The following is a 21,333-nucleotide window of genomic DNA, read 5'->3' on the forward strand; positions in this document are numbered from 1 at the left end:
GGGGTGGACACAGGTCCGCTGAGGGCCTGGGGTAGGGTGAGGGAGGGGGAGATCGCTCCCCGGTGTCCCCTGCACGGTGCGAAGCTGTGGGTGCTGTGTTGGGATGCGCGTGTCCCGTAGGGCTCCCTAAGGGAATGGGTGGAATGAAGAAGTAGGTTAAAGCAATGCTTTAAATGCTCGGTGGGTGGTTTTAACACGCAGGCGATCCGCTGCAGGAACAAATCGCGGCCTCACGGAGCCGGGCGCTGGGTTGAAGACAGCGCAGCCTCGCACTGAGCCGTGGCGGCAGGAGGGGGACAGCTCTCTTCAAAGCAGGAGCCGGTAAAAAGCTGCACGTAGGATGCTGTGAGTCTGACAAGCTGCTAGATGCTGTCCTTTACTTGAGATTGCTTGTGAGCCGGGAATGCATTTTAGCTCCTCGTACAGCTGTAGCCACAGTACGAAGGGCTCTTCTCAGTTGTAAATACAGGGTTAAGAAATTTCGTTACGTTAGCAGAGGCAGAAAAACAACAGAGAACGTCCCCAGAGGAAGAATTCAGTGGAGTTTAAGGGGATGACAAAAGGCTAACGTCCCCTAAAAGTTAATTCTTGCTTCCTTTACTCACAAACGGTACTTTTAATCCTTCAAGACCAAATAGAAAACAAATGAATCCAAATTCTTACTTCATGCACTCTGCTGTAAATTCAGAGGTGAGAATCTGGTTTATGATCATTTATGGCCAGCTGTACACAAACAGTGTAAGAGTAGGAATCTCACACACAGTAAAAATCCTCTCATCTGAGAACTAAGTAACAGATTCTGCCACGTTTACCTATTTTTTCCCTGATTGCGTCTTTTCTTGACCATTAATGTCTAAAGTTGTTCAGTCACATAGCTTTTGCATCCATATTCACAACACAAGTTATTTGTTTCCTTGTATTACGTTCCATTTGAGGGGTTTTCCATCTCTATTTTTCCTACCTTCTAGAAGTAACAAAATGAGACGGTTACAGTGGTGGAATCCAAATACATTAAAGCAATGGAAAATCTTGTGGCAGCTGCTAATTAGGATTTTAAAATCGGCAGTGTGTAAGGTATTTTAGAGTGCATTTTATTCAGAAGAATTATTAAATGTGTGAAGATGAAAGAGATGGATTACAGGAAAATTAAATGTAGGGTTTAACTGAGAAATAATCATTTTCTATGAAAGATAATGACTCCTCTTGAGGCTAGTATCAAGATTTATTGACCTAGGAGGTTAATATTGATCAAAACCAAGGCAAACAAAATATTAGACCTTGAAGTAGAGTAATCTTGATATTGAAGTCTTGCCGCTGACTGAACAGGTCAATATATCTGGGTGCCAGAATCTAAGGTTTTGAACACATAATGGTGGGGGATATTAAATATGTCTGACATGTTCTACGTGTACACTTTTTATTCTCATCAGCAGTAGTTACTTTATGGCTATGTCCTTCTGTATATAGCTATCTTGCAAGGGTTCAGGCTTCACTCACAGCCTGAGTTGCAAACATAATGGTTATCTTCCTCCAGCGTAACATATAGCAGTCTGAAATTAAACAAGTCCTTCATCTATTCATTCACACATATAAATGATATTTTTAATAGCTTTCATTCCAAACACACAACAAGGATCCTGGTGCTTGCTGCTGCAGAACCACGGCAACAACAAACTGAAAATCTGTAGCACTTCAATATATAGATCTGTCATTGTATCCAACAATTTGTCTATAAGTCCAGGGAAAAAAAGCATTGAATTAAATTCTACCATAAGCTGACAAGAAGAAAGCATTAATCTTAGAACAAATAAGTTATCTGGATTAATTAATCAATGAGGATAAAGGTCATGAGGGTGGTAATTCTCACCTAAGAAGGAAGAGCTCAGTTAATGCTGTATCTCAGCAGTGCGATCAGCTGCAGGGTCTTACCAGAAGTTCTCAAACCAGGAGAGTCAAAGCTTCAAGTACAGCACCAAAGTCAGTTAATCAGTTAAGGAAGAGTGCAGCTGAGTCTTTATCCTTACCAGCAGAAGGGATACAACCTTTGCAGAAGACTAGAGCCCAAGCTCAGCATGTAAAATCTTCCAGACTATATCAATCAGTTAGGAATAAATTTTTACAATGTATGTCAGGCTTCTAAGAAAAGGTAGCACTTGGGACATGAAACTAGTTTACAGGATATGATCAATAGTTAATGTGCTTGGAACACAAGTTACCTTTTTATTTCTGTTCATAGGGCAGCTAGTGTGACAGTGCTTTTTAATGGCCTAAGGAACTATTTCTAAAAATAGAACAAATCCCATTCACTCATGGGAATAGCAATATATACAATATAATCTGAAGTCAAACTTTCAGTAAAAATAAGAGACACAGAGAAGTTTTGTTTATTCAGAAAACAATTCAATATGAAAACAAGTAAACCATCAGTAGTTAAAAACAGAAACAAAGTGCCTTTCAATTTTTAAAAATCATATTAATTGTCCTGCTTTTCATTTGAAAGACTCCCTAAAGGAAGGGGATTTAAATAAATCTCCTTATATTCAATTATTTAGTAATGAAAAAATTCCGAATGCCATTATGTAATAGTTGCATATTTGTTTTAAACATTAATACAAATTTATCATTAGTCTTAATGCAAAATAGGTAAAGACACATTACTATACATTTTTAGCAATTAGCATATTTGGGGAACACTTACATTTCCTTCTTCAAATCTTGATTTTTTTTTTCCCATTTTACAAATACAAAATAAAATAAGGTTATTTTCTTCTGATTTGCCAGTTAAAGTACATCCTCAGGTGTTTAGACAGTGTTGGAATTCAAAGGGCCCATATGAATTCCATGATAAGGAACGTAATCAAATGCACATATTTATTATTCAGAATTTGAAGTTACTGGTAGAAAAGCATCCATTTAAAGTGCATTACATCAGTATATGTCTCATTTACATGATGTTATAGACATTAGAAGTGAATGTTTGGCTGTAGATCCTGGCATATGCCACATCTCTCAAGTCATCTCTGGGCTAATTTAAAACCATTCCACAGGGTGTAAAAAAATGGTCATTTTTTTCCTCAGTCACCTTTGTTATGCTGCTTCACCCATTAGGAAAAGTTGTAGACATGATCCAGTTGGAAGAGTTCATTCCAAAAGACAGAGGTCCATAGCAATTCAATTTCTGGGAGACTTAATTCCCTCTGTACCCATATGCTCTGAAAACATTGATTTTCCAAACAGTATTCTCAAAATATAATTTTCATCATCATTCACCATCAGAACATGATAACAGAATAAAATCATTTACACACAAATTGTTTCTGAACTGTTTGTATAACCATAGACTCCTATACAATTTTAAACACATATGATGCTCTTAAAATGCATAGGTGAATAAAGTGCCATCTTGATTAAAAAACAGACAAGAATAAAATTTCCACGACTTAGATTCCAAATAACATCAGTCTAAGAAGAACATTGATCTTAATTAGCATTCCCAGAGCTCAGAACTCAAGAAGAATATTTTATGTGATATTTTTTCTACGTGCTTACATCACTGTTTGCATCCTTTAATTGTAAATATGAATGTAAAACTGGTATTGGGTACAGTTCAGAATTAAAATTCTTAATGATGTATTCTTGCCTTAAAAATTAGGGACTAAAATTCCACCATTAGGGAAAAACTTCTTTTCACAGGCTTTTCTCAGATAAATCTTATTAAGAACTCTGATTGTATCAAGGATCAAGCTATCAAATATTCTTTCAGTCATTCTCATCTTCACAGTTAATTCATCATCATCATAGTAAGTCCACTGAGGTTCTTCTTTGCGGAGCTCCTGAATCTAAAATACAACACGGATATGAATGTTTACTTGAAGAACAAGAGCATGGTCAGTTCTAAGAGGCAATAAGAAGCTGTGCCTAATCTGACAATTTATGTATGCAAAATCCACTCAAACCACTCATAAAAAATGAAAATACTGGGTTATTATTGCAAGTGTAACAAAAAGGAAGACAATAACTCAAATTTCTTTTTCTTTTTCTTTTTTTTTTTTTAAAAAAAAGTAAACATGAGTCTCATAAAAACATGAAAATGTCTAGTTCAAACCTAAAGTAAACAAATGTCTATCTGGATGTCTGCTTACCAGAATAAGGTCCACTCTGTCTCTCTCACAGTTTCCATACTTGGTCATATTAAGAATTTTTCTTTTCATTTCTAAGTCATTCTTTTCCAGGTTCATTATTTTAATAACTTCACCCTGGACAAATGTCTACAAAATAAAAGAGGCTGAAAAGAATTGTTCTCGTTGGAAACCTATCATTGTGAAGCTTGCAAATGAGTGAAAGGGGCTAATGTCAAGATCCAGTTTCCAATCTAGAAACACCCTGGTGTTTGGGGAACAGAACTAGATGTAGCTAAGTAGTATTGACCAACCAATACATTTTAAACATAAGATTACTTTAGAGGTTACACCTAAGATCATCATAACCACAGATATTTTTAGAAGTCCATTCCTCTACAGAACTCCATGCACTTGGAATACTTAGCCTAACAAATCAGCTCAGTCTGTATTTATTCAGGCATTTCAGATCAATGCTGTTTTCTTCTCTGATCACCTCAGTTGTAATGCTATCACCCTCCCAATGTCTTTGCCATTGCGTCATTGCAATGTCTGCTCCCTTCACTGACTCTTATTGTGGTGCACTTTGCTTGCATTTCCAGAATTTACCTTGACCTCATTGACATCTGCATTTCTGCAATGACATCTGGAACAGTGAGATCCCAAATTTTCTTTTAACCATGGAAGTCTATTTGGATTTGCAGTTACTTGATATTCGGTACATAGCACCTCACGAGTCAAATCAAATATAACCTGTAACAACCAAAACAGTACCAAACTGAGTACCGACTCTGATACCCTTTCAAAAGTTTTTATTTTTCATTGAACAGTAAGAAAGGCTGCTGACAATATTTGGTCTTCTGAAAGAAGAGCTCTAGCAAAAGGCTTGCATCACAGCAAGGATATCTGTCCTAGTAAAATTATTTCGCAGTTGATTAAAAGCAGCAATATATTTTGCAATAACTCTTTCAGTGTTCCTTTACTATATTTAGTATTAGCAGCTAGAATAATAGTAAGCAGTAGCTAATATGATTCAGGCTACAGAATACCAGAAAAAAAATTAGTAACCGTTTTTAAAATACCTGATTATACATCCTCTTGCTTTCTGTTTCCAAATGATTCCCTGAGAAGTCATTACATTCAAAATGCTTTGGCACACTAATTCTCTTGAAATTTGAATATATGTTTTCTGGAGTCCATAATTCTTCTACAGCAGATGCAGATAATTTTTTAACATAGGAACTGTAATGTGGTACCACAAGAGGAACCTCCACAGTTTTTTTCCAAGGAGCTGAGTGCCATCGATCCAATTTGTACAAGTACTGCTTTTGTGTTTGTCTTTCTAGGGCATGTCCATCAGAATTAGGCTGATCAAAATCTTCAGAGCTTCCAAAAACACCCGCATCAAGGATTTTTATAAGGAACTTCAGTAAGGAGAAAAAGAAAAAACAGGTGACATACCCCATATTTTTTCCACAATTTTAGAGGTATTGAAATTAGCAAATTATTTAAGGTTGCACTTAAAACTAAGAAATCAGATTCTTTTACTCATGGGCTCAAAACAACTGGGCAACAGAAATGCTTGCCTGTGTAGACCCAATTTCAGGCTGAACACTCAGACAAACTTTGACTCTACTTACAGGCAAAGTGGTTGGAGAAGTCTCTGAAGATGAATGAAATATCTTGTCTGCTTTTGCTCCGTGTTTTCTTTTAATCTTCTTATATTCTTTAACTGCATCATCTACAAATTTAGTCACAATTCTTTCTGCTACTGTGTGACAACCATGAATGCTAAGCATGTTGAAGTCACACAGTAAAACATCAGAAACCTTTGCTGATTGCTCAGATAAGCTAGCAACTGAATTTTCTTTGACGAGAAACTGTTTCAGATTGTCTTCTTGTCTTAGGCCTTTGCCATAATTCATAACGTCTTTTTCAAAGGCACTTTTATATTTGTGTTGATCTGTTTCAACAAATGCAATTAATGTGTCAAACAGAAGTTTATCGAGTTCACCTGTGGTATCATCAGCAAGTATATTTCTTTTCTGATCCTCTAACAAGCAACAAATACTTTTGCTTGTATTTACCCCATCTCTGCTGCTGATCTTATTTTTCTTTAGAAGCACATCTGCAAGCATGCCTTGTTTTATTTGGGTAACTTCTGTTTTTTCTTTATCTGATCCCAAGCACATTAAGTTATTTTGACAAAGGAATTCATTACACTTACACTGGTCAGAATGTGTGAACTTCTGACCTTTTCCAGGCAGCAAGGCAACGTGTAACCTAGACTGGTTTTCTGGCATTTCTGATCCTCCTGCGCTTTTCGTGTCTTTAGTGTTCTGTTTTGTTACCCCTGTGCCCTGTTCATCAGCTTCAGGGTATTTGCAGTCTCTTCTGAAGGATTCATCATCATAGGAGGAGTCTGAGTCTTCATGCCCAGTGTTATTGGAACCATTGTTGTTATCCTCCAAGAGGTGTGAAATCTCATTAGGTCTGACAAAGATACCACAGTGCTGAGCACACTCAAAATACTTCACCCCTTTGTAAGTTCCAGCATGATCACCTTCAGCTTTGTCAAGTGCAACACCCGCCCAATGGCCACAGTCAAAACAAGTCCGGCCTTTGAACATGAGGGTTCCAGGCTGGGTCTGCTTTACTAACACTCTGTCCCCAATTTCAAACGATGATAATGGGTCATCACCATCTTCTTCAGCTTTGAGTAGTGTTAAGTATGTTCCGCATTGTTTCGTCATGGAATCAGGATTTTTACTGGCCTGACCAGAAGAAATGGGATTTGACACAGGCAGACACTCCAAATACTGTAAAGGTGTCTCATGTTCTCCTTCTCGGTATTCTGATAGTTCTTGTGCAAAGGAGGACTTACTTTCTTTAACTAAAGATTGTTCTGAGACATTCCTATCCTGCCTTGAAAAAACATCAGTTGGCTCTCGACTGAGCAGGGGAAATTCTTCAGGCATGATGTTATCAAGTAATGGGGGTAATGCATCCGTTCGCAGTGATATATCTTCATCCATACACTGTCTAGTCTCTGAGACTGTCATTTGTTCTGGTGGAGATGGGAAATCATCCATACTAAAGCTAGAATCATCATTTTTCATTGCATTTACACCTAAAGGGGGAGGAGGAAGATCTTCACTTGGAAATGACAAATCCTTTTTATTAGAGGATGGCAAGTCAGCACTTCCATAGGACAGCACTTCATCAACAGGAGACAGTATTTCTGACAAGGTGTCCTCATCAGCTGGAGGGAGGCCCTCATCACTAATAAAAATTGTATCATCTTCACCTTTGGAAGAGCACTTCTCAGCTTGAAACAGTTGCTTTTTTGAGGAGTTGGAAGAAAAATCCTTCCCCAATTCCTTTGCGTCTTGCCTTTCAGTTTTTGAGTGATTTTGATTTCCTGGGGCCACCCTTTGCAAAGACTCAAACAAGTAGGCTTCTGTATGTACTTCCTCAGAAATTCCTTGCACAGACATGGGCAGAGATACAATCTTATCAAGTTTTCTGGATGCAAGGCTCTCATTCAAAAGCTGTGCGTGATTATTTTGCACTGCTGCATTTCTGGAAGACAGACATGCTACTAATTTACCATTTGTAATACCTTTGTCAGGGGGAAAAGAGACTGTGCTACTGAACTGGTCAGTAGCCAAGTCTAGACGTTCCAAAGAATCCATCAGAATAAGCTGCTTTTGCTCTCTGCTGTGATCCATGAATAAACTGTTAATTCCACCATCCTTTTTCACTCTGCTAGTTCTGGAAGTAGGCTCCTGCTGTTCATAGATCTTAAGGAGGTAAACACCATCACTGCCCAAAGAGCTGGCAGCTGCATCTTTTGAGTTTTCTGAGGCTTCCAAACTTGGCTTATCCATTTCCTTGGCTGGTTTTTCAAACTGGAGGGGATCCAGTGGCTTTGTTTTGAGGGTATTTGCCTTGTCTGTGGGAAGGAAAGAAAGCAAATGATCAGGACACCCATGATCTGAAGCCTCTCCAGGACATTTCTGGGAGTTCTGAGAGAGTAAAGAAATCTTACTGCTGTTGTCCTCTTTGGGTGCTTCATGTTCATTACATTTGTCACTGCGTAATGTTTCTTTTCCAATAATTACTGCTATTGGCATCTCTTTTGAAGTGCTAGAAAATGCATCATTGTTATCACAGATAAACTCTTCTGCGATACTGACATCTGTGTCCTTTCCATTTTTCACCTCTAATTCAGAGTCTGAGATAGAGCCTTCAGAGATGTCAATCCAAACTGCAGACACTTTCTGAAATTCTGAGAGAGAAGAGTCTGATTTGGCACTTTCACATCTTGGAGAGAAGTCGTTTGACTTGGGCGATGACTCAGCAGAATCTAATCCTTTGCAAAACACTTTTAAAGTTAGTTCTTCATCAGAAGCTTCATGAGAATTATGGTTCAAAGGCTTCAAACATGGACTTCCATCCACGTGATGGATCTCAAAAGGGAAAGACGCTTCCATTTCTTTAACTGGAGCATCTAAAAAATAATTTCAGAGAAGTATTTGATAGAAGTGCTGATAGTTAACTTCTGATTCAAATCCGGTAATCCTCAGCAGTGAATTGCATTCAAAAGTCAGCGGTGTTAAATGCTGAGTCAACTTGAAGATTGTTTTTAATATCAAATCATACAAAAAATAAATGAGACATCAAATAAAGAAAGATGAAGAAATCATTAACTTAGTAAACAAGCTAATACAGTTGTGTCCAAGGTAGTTGATAAGAAAGGTTTGAATGTAGGGTGTACATTAAGATCTTTATTATTTTAGCCCAAAGAGCAACTTCACTGCCTGGTACAGGCAGCAGACTAATATCCTCTATGAACAACTCCAAGAAGAATTATTACTCAGATTATAAATTAGGTAAACGTAGAAGGCGTGTTGGGAAAAAGCACTTCCTACCTTCTGAAGACAGAATTTCAGAAGGTGCTTTTTCATTCATATGCACAACTTCTGCTTTTCTCTCAGAGTCTGTGCTAACCCTGAAAAAAACACATTGTAATTAGGTTAAAACTGAAGTTACGAAGTGAAGGCACTCAGTGGTATTCAAGAACGTTGGTGTAGAACATCAAATTTCTTTGGGTGTATTTGCTTAATGCAGCATAATGCAAAATGCCTTGTTTTTAGCTGTTTCTGCTGATGCTTTCTGTCTAGCCCAGTCTTCTGAAAAGAAGACTTTTTTTTCCAAGTTGATTTCAACATACCTTCAACTGACTCCAAAAAATTAGACATCCGGAGAAAAATTGGCAGCCAATATTTGATTAACATGGCATGTATTAAATAATATTAGTTTGTGGGAGCTCCCCCCTCCCCACCTCCCCTTTTTATTTTTATAAGGTTTTACAAGACAAAAAAAAATCCTAGGGTAAGGTCATTATAGCCTGCCTCCCCCCTTTCCACAACAGAACAGACTGTGGGCATTAAACCCAAACAAGGCAACATTTGACACATCGACAAGAAGCAGAATGTACAACAGGTGGTCTTGACCTTGACAGATCTAGTACCTCTGCTGCTCCTGTGGTGAGTTTTCCTTCCTTAACTGCGTTTTCACTACCGTAGCTTCATTGGAAATCAGTGCTGACCTTCTTTCATTATCTTCAGTGTCAAAAGAAGGATCTTTCTTCTGTGTCTGAGTCTGAAGAGACTATGATCAAGAATCACTAAGTATGCAGGAAAACTGAAGAATGCCAATGAATTGCTATTGAAATTCCCCCAGATTTAAGGGCAATATTTTAGCTCAGTACAACAAAACCTCATACAGCTTCAGCTTCTCAATGTGCAAGCTGAGTCCCAAGTGTAATATCTCCATGACAGCCAACACTGAGGATTTCTTCTGATGAAAATTTAGGTGAGAAAAACAGTTAAGATAAAACTATAAGCTTGCTGCATACCTGAAATGGACAGGAGCCCTGCTCTTCTCTTGGAGTTCTGTGACTTCTCTGCTCCCCATATACTTTCTCCACTGTCAGAGAATCATTCTCTTGATCTTCTATTAAGGATGGTGCATCATCACCTGAAACACAGGTTACTCAGCACAGAAGGCAAATACAAGGTTCTCCATCACCTCAGTCACACTAAGTGCCACGACTAAAACAATCTAAGGCTTGCTACTAGAGTTCATGTCACCTCTGCACTCCCACTCTAGATTATGAAAGAGCATGAGACTCCTGCCAAATACAAAAATAAAGTCAAAACACTAACGGTGAAATTGTAATCCACTGAAATCCATGGGAAACTCTCTCTTTACCTGAGGGACAAGTTTTATATCAGACAGTTTGCTGTCCACATGCTAAGAGCAAGGCTTGAGAATCCAGTAAGTGTGCAGCCTCTGCAGAACTTTTATCATCAAGACTATTTTTACTAACTCTTAGTTACAGACTAAGTGAGTCTCACTCACTATGGTACCTAGGAGTAGATGCAGAAAAGTAGCTAATTAGAAAAACAAAAATATGAAATATTACCACAAAATGCAAGTATTTAATAATACAGAGATTATGCATACCCAAAACTCTATAAATTGTATAACTGGCTCATATATAACAACCAGTTTTATTTTTATATGTTGTACTGAGAGCAAGAAATATGAACTGAGAATAAAACCTGGAAACAAAAATAACTGCAGCATGCGCTGTTGAAGTCTATATTCAACTGATCTATGTTCTTTTAAAGTGAACACCCTTAAATTATTTAAAAAATGCCTCAAAAGAAAGTAAATTGTTAATGACACAATCAGAATAAGTTATGATTTTGTTCTGAGGAAGCAGTGTAATCATATCTCATAATAAACGTTAGAGAGATCTCCACCATCTTACCTAGCAGTGATTTATACTTTAGGTATAGTGAGCAAGACACTTCAGTAATAAATGAGAAGATTGTCTCTCTTTCTGTCTGGATTAAAGTTTGATTGAAGTGGTTGAAACAGATTGGACATAATAGCATTAAATATGATTTACCTGTTTCTTGAGGAATATTTTCTGTCTGAGCCTGACATAAGTTACACAATGTAGTAAGCATCCCCAAGTTTTTCACTGTAAACTTGCTGAAACATGGATTAATATCTTCATTATCTTTAGGTTCTATCTTTGCATTTGAAACAAATGCCTTTTCCTTCAGCACAGATTCCTAGAGCGTAAATATGCAAGAGATAGAATTAACATCCTAAGGAAAAGGGACTTTGCTCTTAGCAGACTGGCACAGAGATCAGAGATTAAATCTACTTTTGCACTAGTCTTCATCTAAATGTCAGTATATACAGGCTCAAAATATAAGTGTGTATACACGTACACTCTCTTTAGGGTAGTGTCACTGACGTAGGAAATAGGAAAGGAACTAGTCTCTGCAACTGTGAAGGACAGCTGATAGTTTATTGCTTCAAGAGCAGGAGGTTTAGTTTCTCCTGGTGCAGCACAACACTGAGCAGCAAGAGATGGCTTAAGCATGTCATCACCAGTTAACAACGTGAAGAAAAGGGAAGAAGCAGGAAAGCAATAGTAAGTCAGCCCATGTGAAAAATTAAGTGTTTAGCTGAAGCATCTTGTGCTGGTCCTGTCTTAAGGCAGGTATAACCTGGGACACCATTACTTTAAGCAGAAGTGGAATTCCAGAGGTGATTTTTCTTACCGGAATCACACACTTTCTGCCTTCTATTGTAGTGGATGTGGCTATAGCTTCATCTGTTCCTGCTGAATTTACACGTTCCAGATGTAATAAAATGTGATCCTGAGCATTAAGTTCTGAAAGGTTACAGCATGAAGTTACAATATTTGAAGATTTGCATTTTTTCCCCCATGAGTAAATTGACTATCATCTTTTGTCAAAGTCAAAAGTGCTTATATAAAATGTTTATAGTTTGAATAATTTTATTTTTGCCCTACACATTCCTTGTCACTCCAACAGAAGCTGAAAGGAGCAACGACCTTATTAATCTAATCATCACCTTTCTTATCTTCTCCTTACATAATAGCAACTATAATGCCCACTTCCAGATATTTCTACACATGCTTTTTTCATCTGTGCACAGATACCTCAATGAGACAATTACCTCAAGTACCTCAACGAGACAATTTAGACCTTTGTTACACCTGCTTGCTAATCTTGAATAGATCCTGGTACCAAAACCCACACTGGAGGTGACCAAGAAACAGATTAGCATCACAAGTTCTCTCTCATAGGCTAGTCAGCTTGACAGTCCTCAACTCATTTGAGCTGCTCCAGAAAACAGCTGAGATTTCAACTTTGCTCTAAGTTCACAGTTGACTACAGAAGTCTTCTCAGAAGTCTTTTATGTTGGGTACCTGTGGTTTTGCAGTTTTTAATCATGAAGACCAAGCCTGTGGTTTGACTGGTGGCATCACACACTTTCCTGGTCACTGTTCCAGACACATCAGGACCTTGCAGGACAAGGGACTGCTCCAAACTTGGGGAATCCTCTGCCCATTTCTGATGTTGTACTGGTGTTTTCTTGTTCTCAGTAGAAAAGCTGTAGACAGTTAGACAAGGAATTAATGATTGGGAGTTGTTTTCATGTTCTCTTGTTAATCATGACAAATCTATGCAAAGTCAATAAAGGTATAAATTAAGTGATTCTGGTAGCCCTTGACAGTAACTGTAGAGTGTTTACATGTGCATAAGTTTATAAAACAGCAAATTATTTCTCTGTTCTCCTCCATCTCACAATACAATATTTTATAAAGCCGGGTATCTTGTCTTTATAGACAAGAATAGGAAAAGACCAAAAGAAAGTCATCGGCACTGAAAAAGCAAAAATAGTCATACTCTGAACCTGAACGATGCTAGCTTGTCTATTTATAATAATAATTGCAAGCTCTGTATTCCTTGTTTGTAGTATTTAATATCTATTAATGAAACTCCAAACCAGCAGCTTTTCCTGCATGTTGGCAATTTATTTATTGTTTTGGTTCACTTTTATTTTACAAGCATCTCCCAACCCCTTCCATTCCCTTACAGCCCTGCTTATTAACTGCCTTCTTGATCAGTGTAAAATATTAACATACCCGCACTGGTGGATAGATGGCATAATTATCACTCTACACAGGAAACAGATCTATATGTAATAACACAGCAGCCAGAGTTTGGGTGCATTGAGCTCCGCCAGGCCCTGTCTGCTCTAGACTTCCTCTAATATTCACTGTTCTCCTATGAGTAGGCTTGTCAATAATAAGAAGTGAAAGCACAGCCAAGAAACCTTTTAAAGATTCTTGTGACTTATAATCAATAACACCATGAATTATAGATCAGTTCCATGCAGGGATTTATTTGAAAGCCTTTCCCTGTGGGGAACTTAAGTAAATGCGCAGCCCTGACTCACCAGTCTGCAAAGGGTCTGGGTAATACTGAATGAAAGGAGTTTTTAATTCATGTAGATATATATTTGACTTCAATTGTGTCTCTTTCTGTAATATGTTTGTTCATCTGAGCTTGTTTTGGACAACTGCTGTTTTGAGCAGTGTGCATACTGCTGGATCCTCATCTGCACTGCTCAGCACCTCCTGCTCAAGGTGAAGCAAATTGGGATGTTGGGGATACAGCATCTGGGGAAGGGGAGTCCAATGATTTCTCAGAACATGACACCTCTAAGCTTCAATTTAAACATAAAATTAAGCCCCAAGTAGTACAAGAGCTTCCCATGATTAAATCCCAAGTGGAACACAAACCTGCCTGTAAGGGGTTAAGTGATACATAGGCTTAGAGCCAGCAGATGACAAAGGAGTGAATTTCACCAATTAAATCAATACATTTCTACTCATTTCATATGGGTATTTTGAAGTTTAATTAACATATAGTTGCAAAGTGCTTCAGGTTTGTAGTTAAAAGCCATCATGGAAGTGTGAGTTATCATTAAATGTTGTATGGCATCATTAAAAAATATCCAGGTTATTAATGCTATGTAAATTAACTGGCCTAGGTCTGATGTCAAAGCTACATTTGTTCCTAATATTACAGTGGTAGGTCCCAGTCCCACAGACTTAAACACTGCTTAACAGTTCACACTATAGAGAATCCTAGTGAAATGTCATACCTATGCGCACAAAAATGCAGCTTAAAAATGAATATGTAAAGCCTGCAAAGCTTTCTCAAAGCATGGAGGATTGTGACATCGAATGCAAGAGTACGGAGACATTCTAATGAAAGCACAATGGCCTGGAGAACAAATATTGCTCAACCTTTTACACACAGAATTAAAGTTTATTACCTAGTACAGCCCTTTCCACTCCTTCTCATGTGCAGTCAGTTTATGATGGCAGATCAACATGGCTTTTTTGTGCATGAAACAGGCTTGTTGAATTTGTAATGATAAATCCAAACCACAGTACTACATAATTACATGTGTATATATACTCTCCAAAATTCAGGCTCAGATTTTTCATGTTCTATTGAAGGAGCTAGTATTTGTGATATAAAACAGAACTGAGATCATAATGCAGCTGCCTTTGTAACACCAGGAAGGAGTATAGGAGGGGCACGTGTGAACATTAGAAGGTTAGAAGGTATCACTGATTTAGCCCAGATGTCCTGTTTATAATGACTCAAATACCTTTCCTGTAAAATCCAAAATTTCAGTTAAGACACTTTCCCCCCCCCATGCACAGAAGAGCACAATCTTCCTAAAGGGTAGAAAAATCTGAAAAAAATACACTTGTTCTTACTGATAATATGGAAATGGTAAATGTATTCTACCTGAACAGTTTAGCAAGTGGTAGGTAGAGGATCTCCAGGTATGGATCCAGATATAAATTTACTTGGTGCTGTTCACATACCTTGCAATAAGCTGGTACCTGCCCCAAGGAGCTTACTGTTTTAGACGTGAGATGGTGGATTGGACAGGTGGAGGACGCCGATCAATGAGACAGTATCGGTCAGAATGTTAAGCAGCGATCTTGATGCATAAATTGCTTGACCACAGAGGTTTTCAAAACTTGTCATTATAAAACTCCCTCTTGGGAGCATTTAAAGCTCACACAATTATCTAGGCTATAACTGCTTCTGTCTTCTCTACTGGATTGGTTTTTGTCTTCAGTTATCATTGTGGAAAGGGTTGTACTTACCTATCATAATTCTTGCTTTGTTCGTTCCTTAGCTGGGCACAATTCTTTTTATCCCCAGTCATATCAGGCCTTTCTGAGCATGCTGTAGACTCTGCCAAGGAGTTGAACTTTGAGCTCAAAACCTGTCTTGTCTTTGGCTTATTTGCTTCTTCAGTTGCTGGGCTCCTTGTAAGCTAAAAGGAAGAGGATAGTGTGTAAGTTTTCACTTGGGTTCCTTAGTTGCAGTGTCAGTTCTTCTGACTTCAGTTATTATCCATTCAAAAAAACACACACACAAAAAAAATCTTGTAACAGCCTCATTAAGACAGCAAAAGTAATCAAAAGGCTATGACTGAGTTTAGTGGTAACAACCTTAGGTGAGAATTGAATGTTTTGAAAGCGTTGAAGTACCACTGCAGATCCAGGTAAGAACCTCTTATGTAAGAATCGTTGTCTTAGATTCCATTGAAATAATGAAAAACGTAATCCTTATGAGACTAAGGCCAGAAATTCTGTGTGTTACAGTCTGAGGAAGGGCTAACCCTACAACTAAAAGCTATCACTTCTAAAGTGACTTAACCTTTTTCTTCCCAGTCAAATTATGCAGCTCTTCCTGGAGCTGTGCTGTTGAATGCTGCATCATTAAGATTTCTCTCTGCTGCTTTAGTAAAAGCTTCCTTTCTTGATGGGCTGCCCTGTAGAGATTTTGCAGGTGCTGTATTTCTACCTAAACAAAACAGAAAAAGGAAGGAGTGTAAGAGCAGAGATAGTAGAAAAGAGATATACTTAAAAAAACATGTCTAATATTCATTAACATAAGGCAATACTACTCTTACAGCATCCAGAGAATTCAACATGCAGGTTATTTTTTGTTTATAACAGGATTTTTGTGCTTTTATTTTTCACTAATGCTGACTGAGAGATAGGGTGTCTCTGAGAGGTGAGACCTTTGGAAATGAAGTACCTTCAGGTCACTTGTGGTACCCTGTTTGCAAAGGAATTCCTTGAAGCAAAAGAGAGGCTTGTAGTACACAAGGAGTGTAACAAAAGTCTGTTTACTAAGTGTAATTATGAGCCCAGCATTCCTTACGGTCAGGAAAGCAGACTATAAAATTAGCTTGCAAATTAAATTAATACATTTCAATAGCAGAAGCATAAATCTACAGAAATCAGTGAAATCCTGAATACATCTCATGCTGTTTGTTACGGCACAAACAGAAATATACACAGTAACATTGGAGTAGTGCAAAAAAAAAAAAAAAAAAAAAGTTTTTCTCCCCTAAGAGACTTACTGAATGCAGGAAACAGAACAATAACACTAGTGACCTTTTCTCTTAAAAAAAAAAAAAGAAAAAGTTTGCTCCAGCAGCTCCAGCCACCTCCCCAGCGTTGCACCCTTCCACCACACACAAGAGGAAGCCTGGCTCCTCTTGCTGTAGTGTTACCTGCTCCTGTTCCAGCTCTGTTAAAATTTTGTGCTGCTTCTCAGCCACAGCAGAGGCTCCCTTACTATCCTGCAGGCTTTCCAGGCAGCTGAAAACCAGAGAAAGACAGGTATCAGAGTTAGATCATTTATTGCCGTGAGCATAAGTCTTGAAAAAACAAAGGGACAGGAGCAAAGCTTCTCTCTAAACAGCCACGAAGAAGCAGTAGCCATGGAAGGCTCTGCAGCAGTTCTGCTGGGCTTTGAGGACACCCAGGGCCACCAAGCCTGGAACTATCCTGAGATGTTTGGGGCCTCCTCGGGACATCCAGTTCAGGGTACCAACTGGTGAGGGTCCCCAGCAGGGCCTCAGCCCACCCAGTGGGCTCTGCCCTCAGCCTCAGTGGGGTTCACCCGTCTGAGGGACGCCTCACACCACACCTGAGGGAGGCTGCAGCAGCTGTTTCTTCCACAGTCTGAAAGGAAGACTGCACAAGCTCCTCTCCTTAAGAGAGAGGGATTTTATATTTGTTCCTTTCCCCCAAAACTAGTCAGTGCCCAGCCACTCCCCCACAGACCCGTCCCCTCACAGAGACCCCAGGGCAGGCTTGTGGTGACCTGCCCCCGGCCTCACCACTTCTGGTGGCCCAGCCAGGCCAGCTCAGTACTGGCTTTTGCCCGGAGAGCTTTTCTGCGGAGCTTGAGGAGGGCCGCCTGGTGTCGAGCTCGCAGCTCCTCTCCCCTCAGACACTGCTCTGCCATGGCCAGGCTGAAGTGGCGGAAGGTGCTGGAGCTTCCATAGTGCCGGCCGACCTCACTCCACTGGGGACAGACAGAGCAGAGTACCACAGTGACTGGAGAACCGCTGTGCGAGTGGTAAAACAAAAAAATAAGAACTAGGAACATCCTGCAGGCCAGCAGCAGAGCTGGGGTTACCTGGCTGTCCAAGCTGGCCTGGTCACTGCTCTCTGCAGAGCCATCTGCTGCACCAGGCTCTCCATGGGGAGCATTTCCCAGAGGTGATGACAGATTCGAGGCTTGGTGGATGTGCAGCAGCTCCCCATCCTCTGCCGGCAGGGATTCTAAGGAGAGGAAGATTTAAAATCACTAAGTAAAATATTTCTCTAACAAAAGAACCAAATGGAGTGATGTGTCTTGTTTCTAAACATGAATGTTTGGGCATAAAAAAGTGAAGGTTAGAGCTATATGCTTCTAATATACTCTCCACAAGAAATTGTTCACACTGTACATGAGTTAGCATCCCTTTGTGAATGCAAGCAGTCTCTGCAGAGACTCAGCAGCCAGGCTTATTCTTGTGCTGCCTTCAAAAATTTCAAAGTCAGTTTGGAAGTTAACAAAATTTGTAATTAAGTGCTGAAGCCCCTGGATGCTATGCTATGTCTTAGTCAATGCCAGAAGGCGTTTGTTTACTCAGAACCACCAAATCCCTTAAATCAGAGTTCACCTTCTTGGAGGGTTGAGCAATGCAAATCCCTTCCTCCCGGAGATTTTCTTTGTTCCACTGTTTTGGGATCCACCAGATTGTGATCTCTTTCCGTATTCAATTCAGACAGTTTCAGTGAATGCATCTCTTCATTACTGAAGGTAGGAAAGAAAGGTAATTTTTTATTATTGCAGTCAGAGATTCAATTTCAACCCTTAGCTTTCATAGAAAAGTCCTCTGGAGGCTGAATATTTTATAAACCAGCATGGTGCTTATTTTTATGCACAAACTAAACCACCTGAGTGCCTCGCTGCCTACTGCACTCTGTACCTGCCAGATGCGTTGTCACCTTCAGACTGGGATCCTGTCCATGTTTGCTCTGCGTGGTCCAGTTTTGGCACAGAAAAATAACTGCCTTTGGAGCTACTGCACAGCTGCAAAAACAGAAGTTGTCCATAGACCTGAATGATGCGTTTGGAAGGCAGAACTTCCCTCCCCCCCCCCCCCCAGTCCTCTTAGATACAGATGTTTTCATAAATAATGCTCATAGTTCCTAAAGAACTGGAGTAACTAATGAGATGGATACTACTCACAGTGAAATAACTGTGTGGGCATAGGGAAGAAAGGTGGTGTAACAGCTCACAAAATGTTTCTTATTTAGAGCTCTGCTCATGGGAGTTGGGCTACTGTGCCCATCCCAAGGGCTTTGAAAAATAAATAAAAATACAGAGATTGCTTCTGTCTGAGCTGTTCAAACAGATCGAGAGAATTCATTGAGCTGAAGTATCTTCCAATGCAAGTGTTCACAATTACGTAAGAGAGCTTGGAATTGCAGATGAGGCCTGAGCTTATGTTTATGGATGTGGAGCTAAATTTTTATTCTAACAAATAGTCGCTGAAGTCCATCAGTTTCTACAGGACTTCAGAACCCAGTGCAGAAAGGTAAACAATTAATAAACAGCATGGTGTTTTTTTCCTGAAATTATAACTTTTGGTTATGATTAGCATCTCACTATGCTCTCATGCATAAACAAACATCGCAGTAGTTATCTCCCGAGGGCTTAAAACCCCTTCTCTTGATTTTACAAAAAACAACAGCTGCAGTATAAGTAATTTCAGAACCACAACCCAAATAACAGCCTAAGGGACTTTGTTACCTGAGAGATGTGGGTGCTTCTGAAAAACGTTACCCTGATCTACATTCCTTACCAGTTAGGAAATTTGGTTAAGGGACTCCACGTGAGATAAAAAACAGAATGAAACATAGAGATCAGGGGAATGTTTTGCTGAATTCAGAAGCAATAGTACACAAACTGAATTAATTTACCTTTAAATTGTCTTGAAGGAGGTCACTCAAGAACCTCTGGCTTTCTTGAACCTCTCGCTTTGCTTTCTCACTCAGCACAGTAAGTTGCTGCTTCTGCTGGAGTTGATGGGCCTGCATTAGGAAATAGCATACTATAAATGATATTTTAACTGAGCCACGTTATTCCTCAGAGCTGGGTCCCCAAGGGCAGCAAACTCCAGAAGAAGGCAGCACAGGTACCATGCCACCAACTCCTGTTGCACCCTGCTGCCTTTAGAAGGCAGTCCAAATGCTTCTTTAGCTAAAGCAAAATAACCCATTCTTGCCCACCAGAGCTAACACATGACTTACAAGTGGTGAATTAAGGTCAGCACCCCCCCCCCCCCCCCTGCAGGTTCATGGGTTTTATGAACCTGTTGCAGAACCAGCTGATGCCAACTGATTGTAGCCTAATCACACCTGGGTCTGGTGGTTGCTAGCACCACTTATTTATTTATTTATTTATTTATTTATTTATTTATTTATTTAACCTGTGATAGCAGCCCTGGCATTGCTCTTTGCATAGGTTGCTTACTGTACCTTCAGTCTGTGAGCCAGCAGGAGGGAGGTTTGTCTCAAATTGTCCAGATGGCTCCAGTGTTTCTCCTCCAGTTCTGCACAGTTAGGGTTTCCTGTACCTGCAGAAGCTTAGAAAATAGATGTTAACAGTCACCTATTTCATAAAAAATAAAATAAAATAAAATAAAATAAAATAAAATAAAATAAAACGTGTGTTCCATTTAATAGGTACCAGCTGAACAAAGTATCAGAGGTTACTAAAGGGAGGCAGTGGAAGCAGATTCTTTCAGATTCTAGTGGGATGTTGCCCTCAAACTGCATTTCTGTGCTCTCCAAGTCCATGGAGATTTAAGGATTTGCTAAGTATTTTGCTGGGAGGGATGGCTTGCTGGGTCACAACTGAGGCTGGCACACCCTGTAAATAATTTAACAGCATCGTGATATTTTCAGTGGGGTTCCAGGACATCTGATCCTTAACTCTGCTGCATTTCAGACGTGGCTGTACTTCTTCAAACGTGCCTGAGTCTTAATACATAGACTTACAGAGGAGATTGCTGAGAGCAGAAGGGATCTGTGTACATGGCTCCTACCTGCATTTTCCTTTTGAATCCTCCCTGGGCCTGTTTTTGGAGGCCTCCCAAATCTGACATCTGCCTTTTTTCCTGGAATAACTTCTCTGCATGCACTTACAGCTTCTGCCATATCTGAAGGAGGGAATTGTCACTACCTCCAGCCTGACAAGAAATCTGTTAGCATAAACTCCTGTGAGCACTGGGGAGAGGGGAAGGGGTAGGATTTGGAGGGGCCAGCCCCAGGAAGCAGAAGGATGGAGGAGCCGTTCCCTTTCCAAACCACACCCTGGCCTGAAGTCCAGAGGGTGCACTATTGCTGCTCTTTTTTCTCCCTGCTCCTCCTCCTCTGCATCATCAGAGTCAGACCCACCAGTTACAGAAGAAGAAAAGCTTCCCAACCTCTCTGGGATCTCTAGCAGCATCCCGCGTGCCCCTCCATCTTGCAGCTTCTCTGCAGACTTGTCTTCTCTCTTTTGTCACAGGGGAGACAAACCCGTGGAAAAAAAGCTTTTGCTTTCAAGTGGGGTAAATATCTCTTGCTCCAGGTGCACCTATTGCACTGCTGCTTCCTTATTGGGACTCTCCTGTCTGTCTTTTACAGTGTAGGTGATGTAATGTTTACCAGTGATATGTTCTTGGCTGCTCTGAGCTTCTCAGATGAATTGCTAAGCTTATGCAAACAGGTTGAGTGTTTACTCTGAGCTGTGACACTGTCAGAGCAACCAGAGTCATAAATGAATTGAAGTGTGGGTCATAAATAGAAATAGGTTTGACTTGGAAACTTCAGATAAAATCTGTAGCCCTATTCAGATTGTCTGAATCCAAATTACCCTGT

The 21,333-nt window shown here is 39.7% G+C and overlaps 1 protein-coding gene and 1 long non-coding RNA gene across 8 annotated transcripts in view; one reads left to right on the forward strand and one right to left on the reverse strand.

Moving 5' to 3' along the window:
• The first annotated feature begins 13 nt into the window (after positions 1 to 13).
• Positions 14 to 10,035, forward strand: LOC311422021. The gene is made up of 3 exons (XR_014685143.1): positions 14 to 345; positions 9,556 to 9,670; positions 9,752 to 10,035. It is a non-coding gene; the product is annotated as an uncharacterized lncRNA (long non-coding RNA).
• The window catches only part of CCDC187 (coiled-coil domain containing 187), a 40,731-nt gene continuing 21,759 nt past the window's right edge, over positions 2,362 to 21,333 (reverse strand). For 5 of the 7 annotated variants that reach the window (XM_084494627.1, XM_084494625.1, XM_084494629.1 and 2 more), the window contains 20 exons: positions 19,948 to 20,054; positions 19,390 to 19,500; positions 18,393 to 18,496; positions 18,084 to 18,217; positions 17,555 to 17,700; positions 17,253 to 17,440; positions 16,641 to 16,728; positions 15,776 to 15,922; positions 15,217 to 15,389; positions 12,445 to 12,629; positions 11,771 to 11,883; positions 11,104 to 11,272; positions 10,042 to 10,163; positions 9,655 to 9,794; positions 9,053 to 9,132; positions 5,759 to 8,631; positions 5,201 to 5,542; positions 4,728 to 4,871; positions 4,143 to 4,268; positions 2,362 to 3,839 (listed from right to left, as the gene is read on the reverse strand). In XM_084494627.1, the coding sequence (XP_084350753.1) occupies positions 3,642 to 3,839; positions 4,143 to 4,268; positions 4,728 to 4,871; positions 5,201 to 5,542; positions 5,759 to 8,631; positions 9,053 to 9,132; positions 9,655 to 9,794; positions 10,042 to 10,163; positions 11,104 to 11,272; positions 11,771 to 11,883; positions 12,445 to 12,629; positions 15,217 to 15,389; positions 15,776 to 15,922; positions 16,641 to 16,728; positions 17,253 to 17,440; positions 17,555 to 17,700; positions 18,084 to 18,217; positions 18,393 to 18,496; positions 19,390 to 19,500; positions 19,948 to 20,054 (5,690 nt within the window). In that variant the 3' untranslated portion in view covers positions 2,362 to 3,641. Of the gene's footprint in view, positions 3,840 to 4,142; positions 4,269 to 4,727; positions 4,872 to 5,200; positions 5,543 to 5,758; positions 8,632 to 9,052; positions 9,133 to 9,654; positions 9,795 to 10,041; positions 10,164 to 11,103; positions 11,273 to 11,770; positions 11,884 to 12,444; positions 12,630 to 15,216; positions 15,390 to 15,775; positions 15,923 to 16,640; positions 16,729 to 17,252; positions 17,441 to 17,554; positions 17,701 to 18,083; positions 18,218 to 18,392; positions 18,497 to 19,389; positions 19,501 to 19,947; positions 20,055 to 21,333 lie in introns of those variants that run through there. The other 2 variants (XM_084494628.1, XM_084494630.1) reach the window with 2 other exon arrangements.

Source organism: Aythya ferina (assembly GCF_964211825.1).
Source record: "Aythya ferina genome assembly, chromosome: 20".
In the NCBI taxonomy this organism is placed as follows: domain Eukaryota; kingdom Metazoa; phylum Chordata; class Aves; order Anseriformes; family Anatidae; genus Aythya; species Aythya ferina.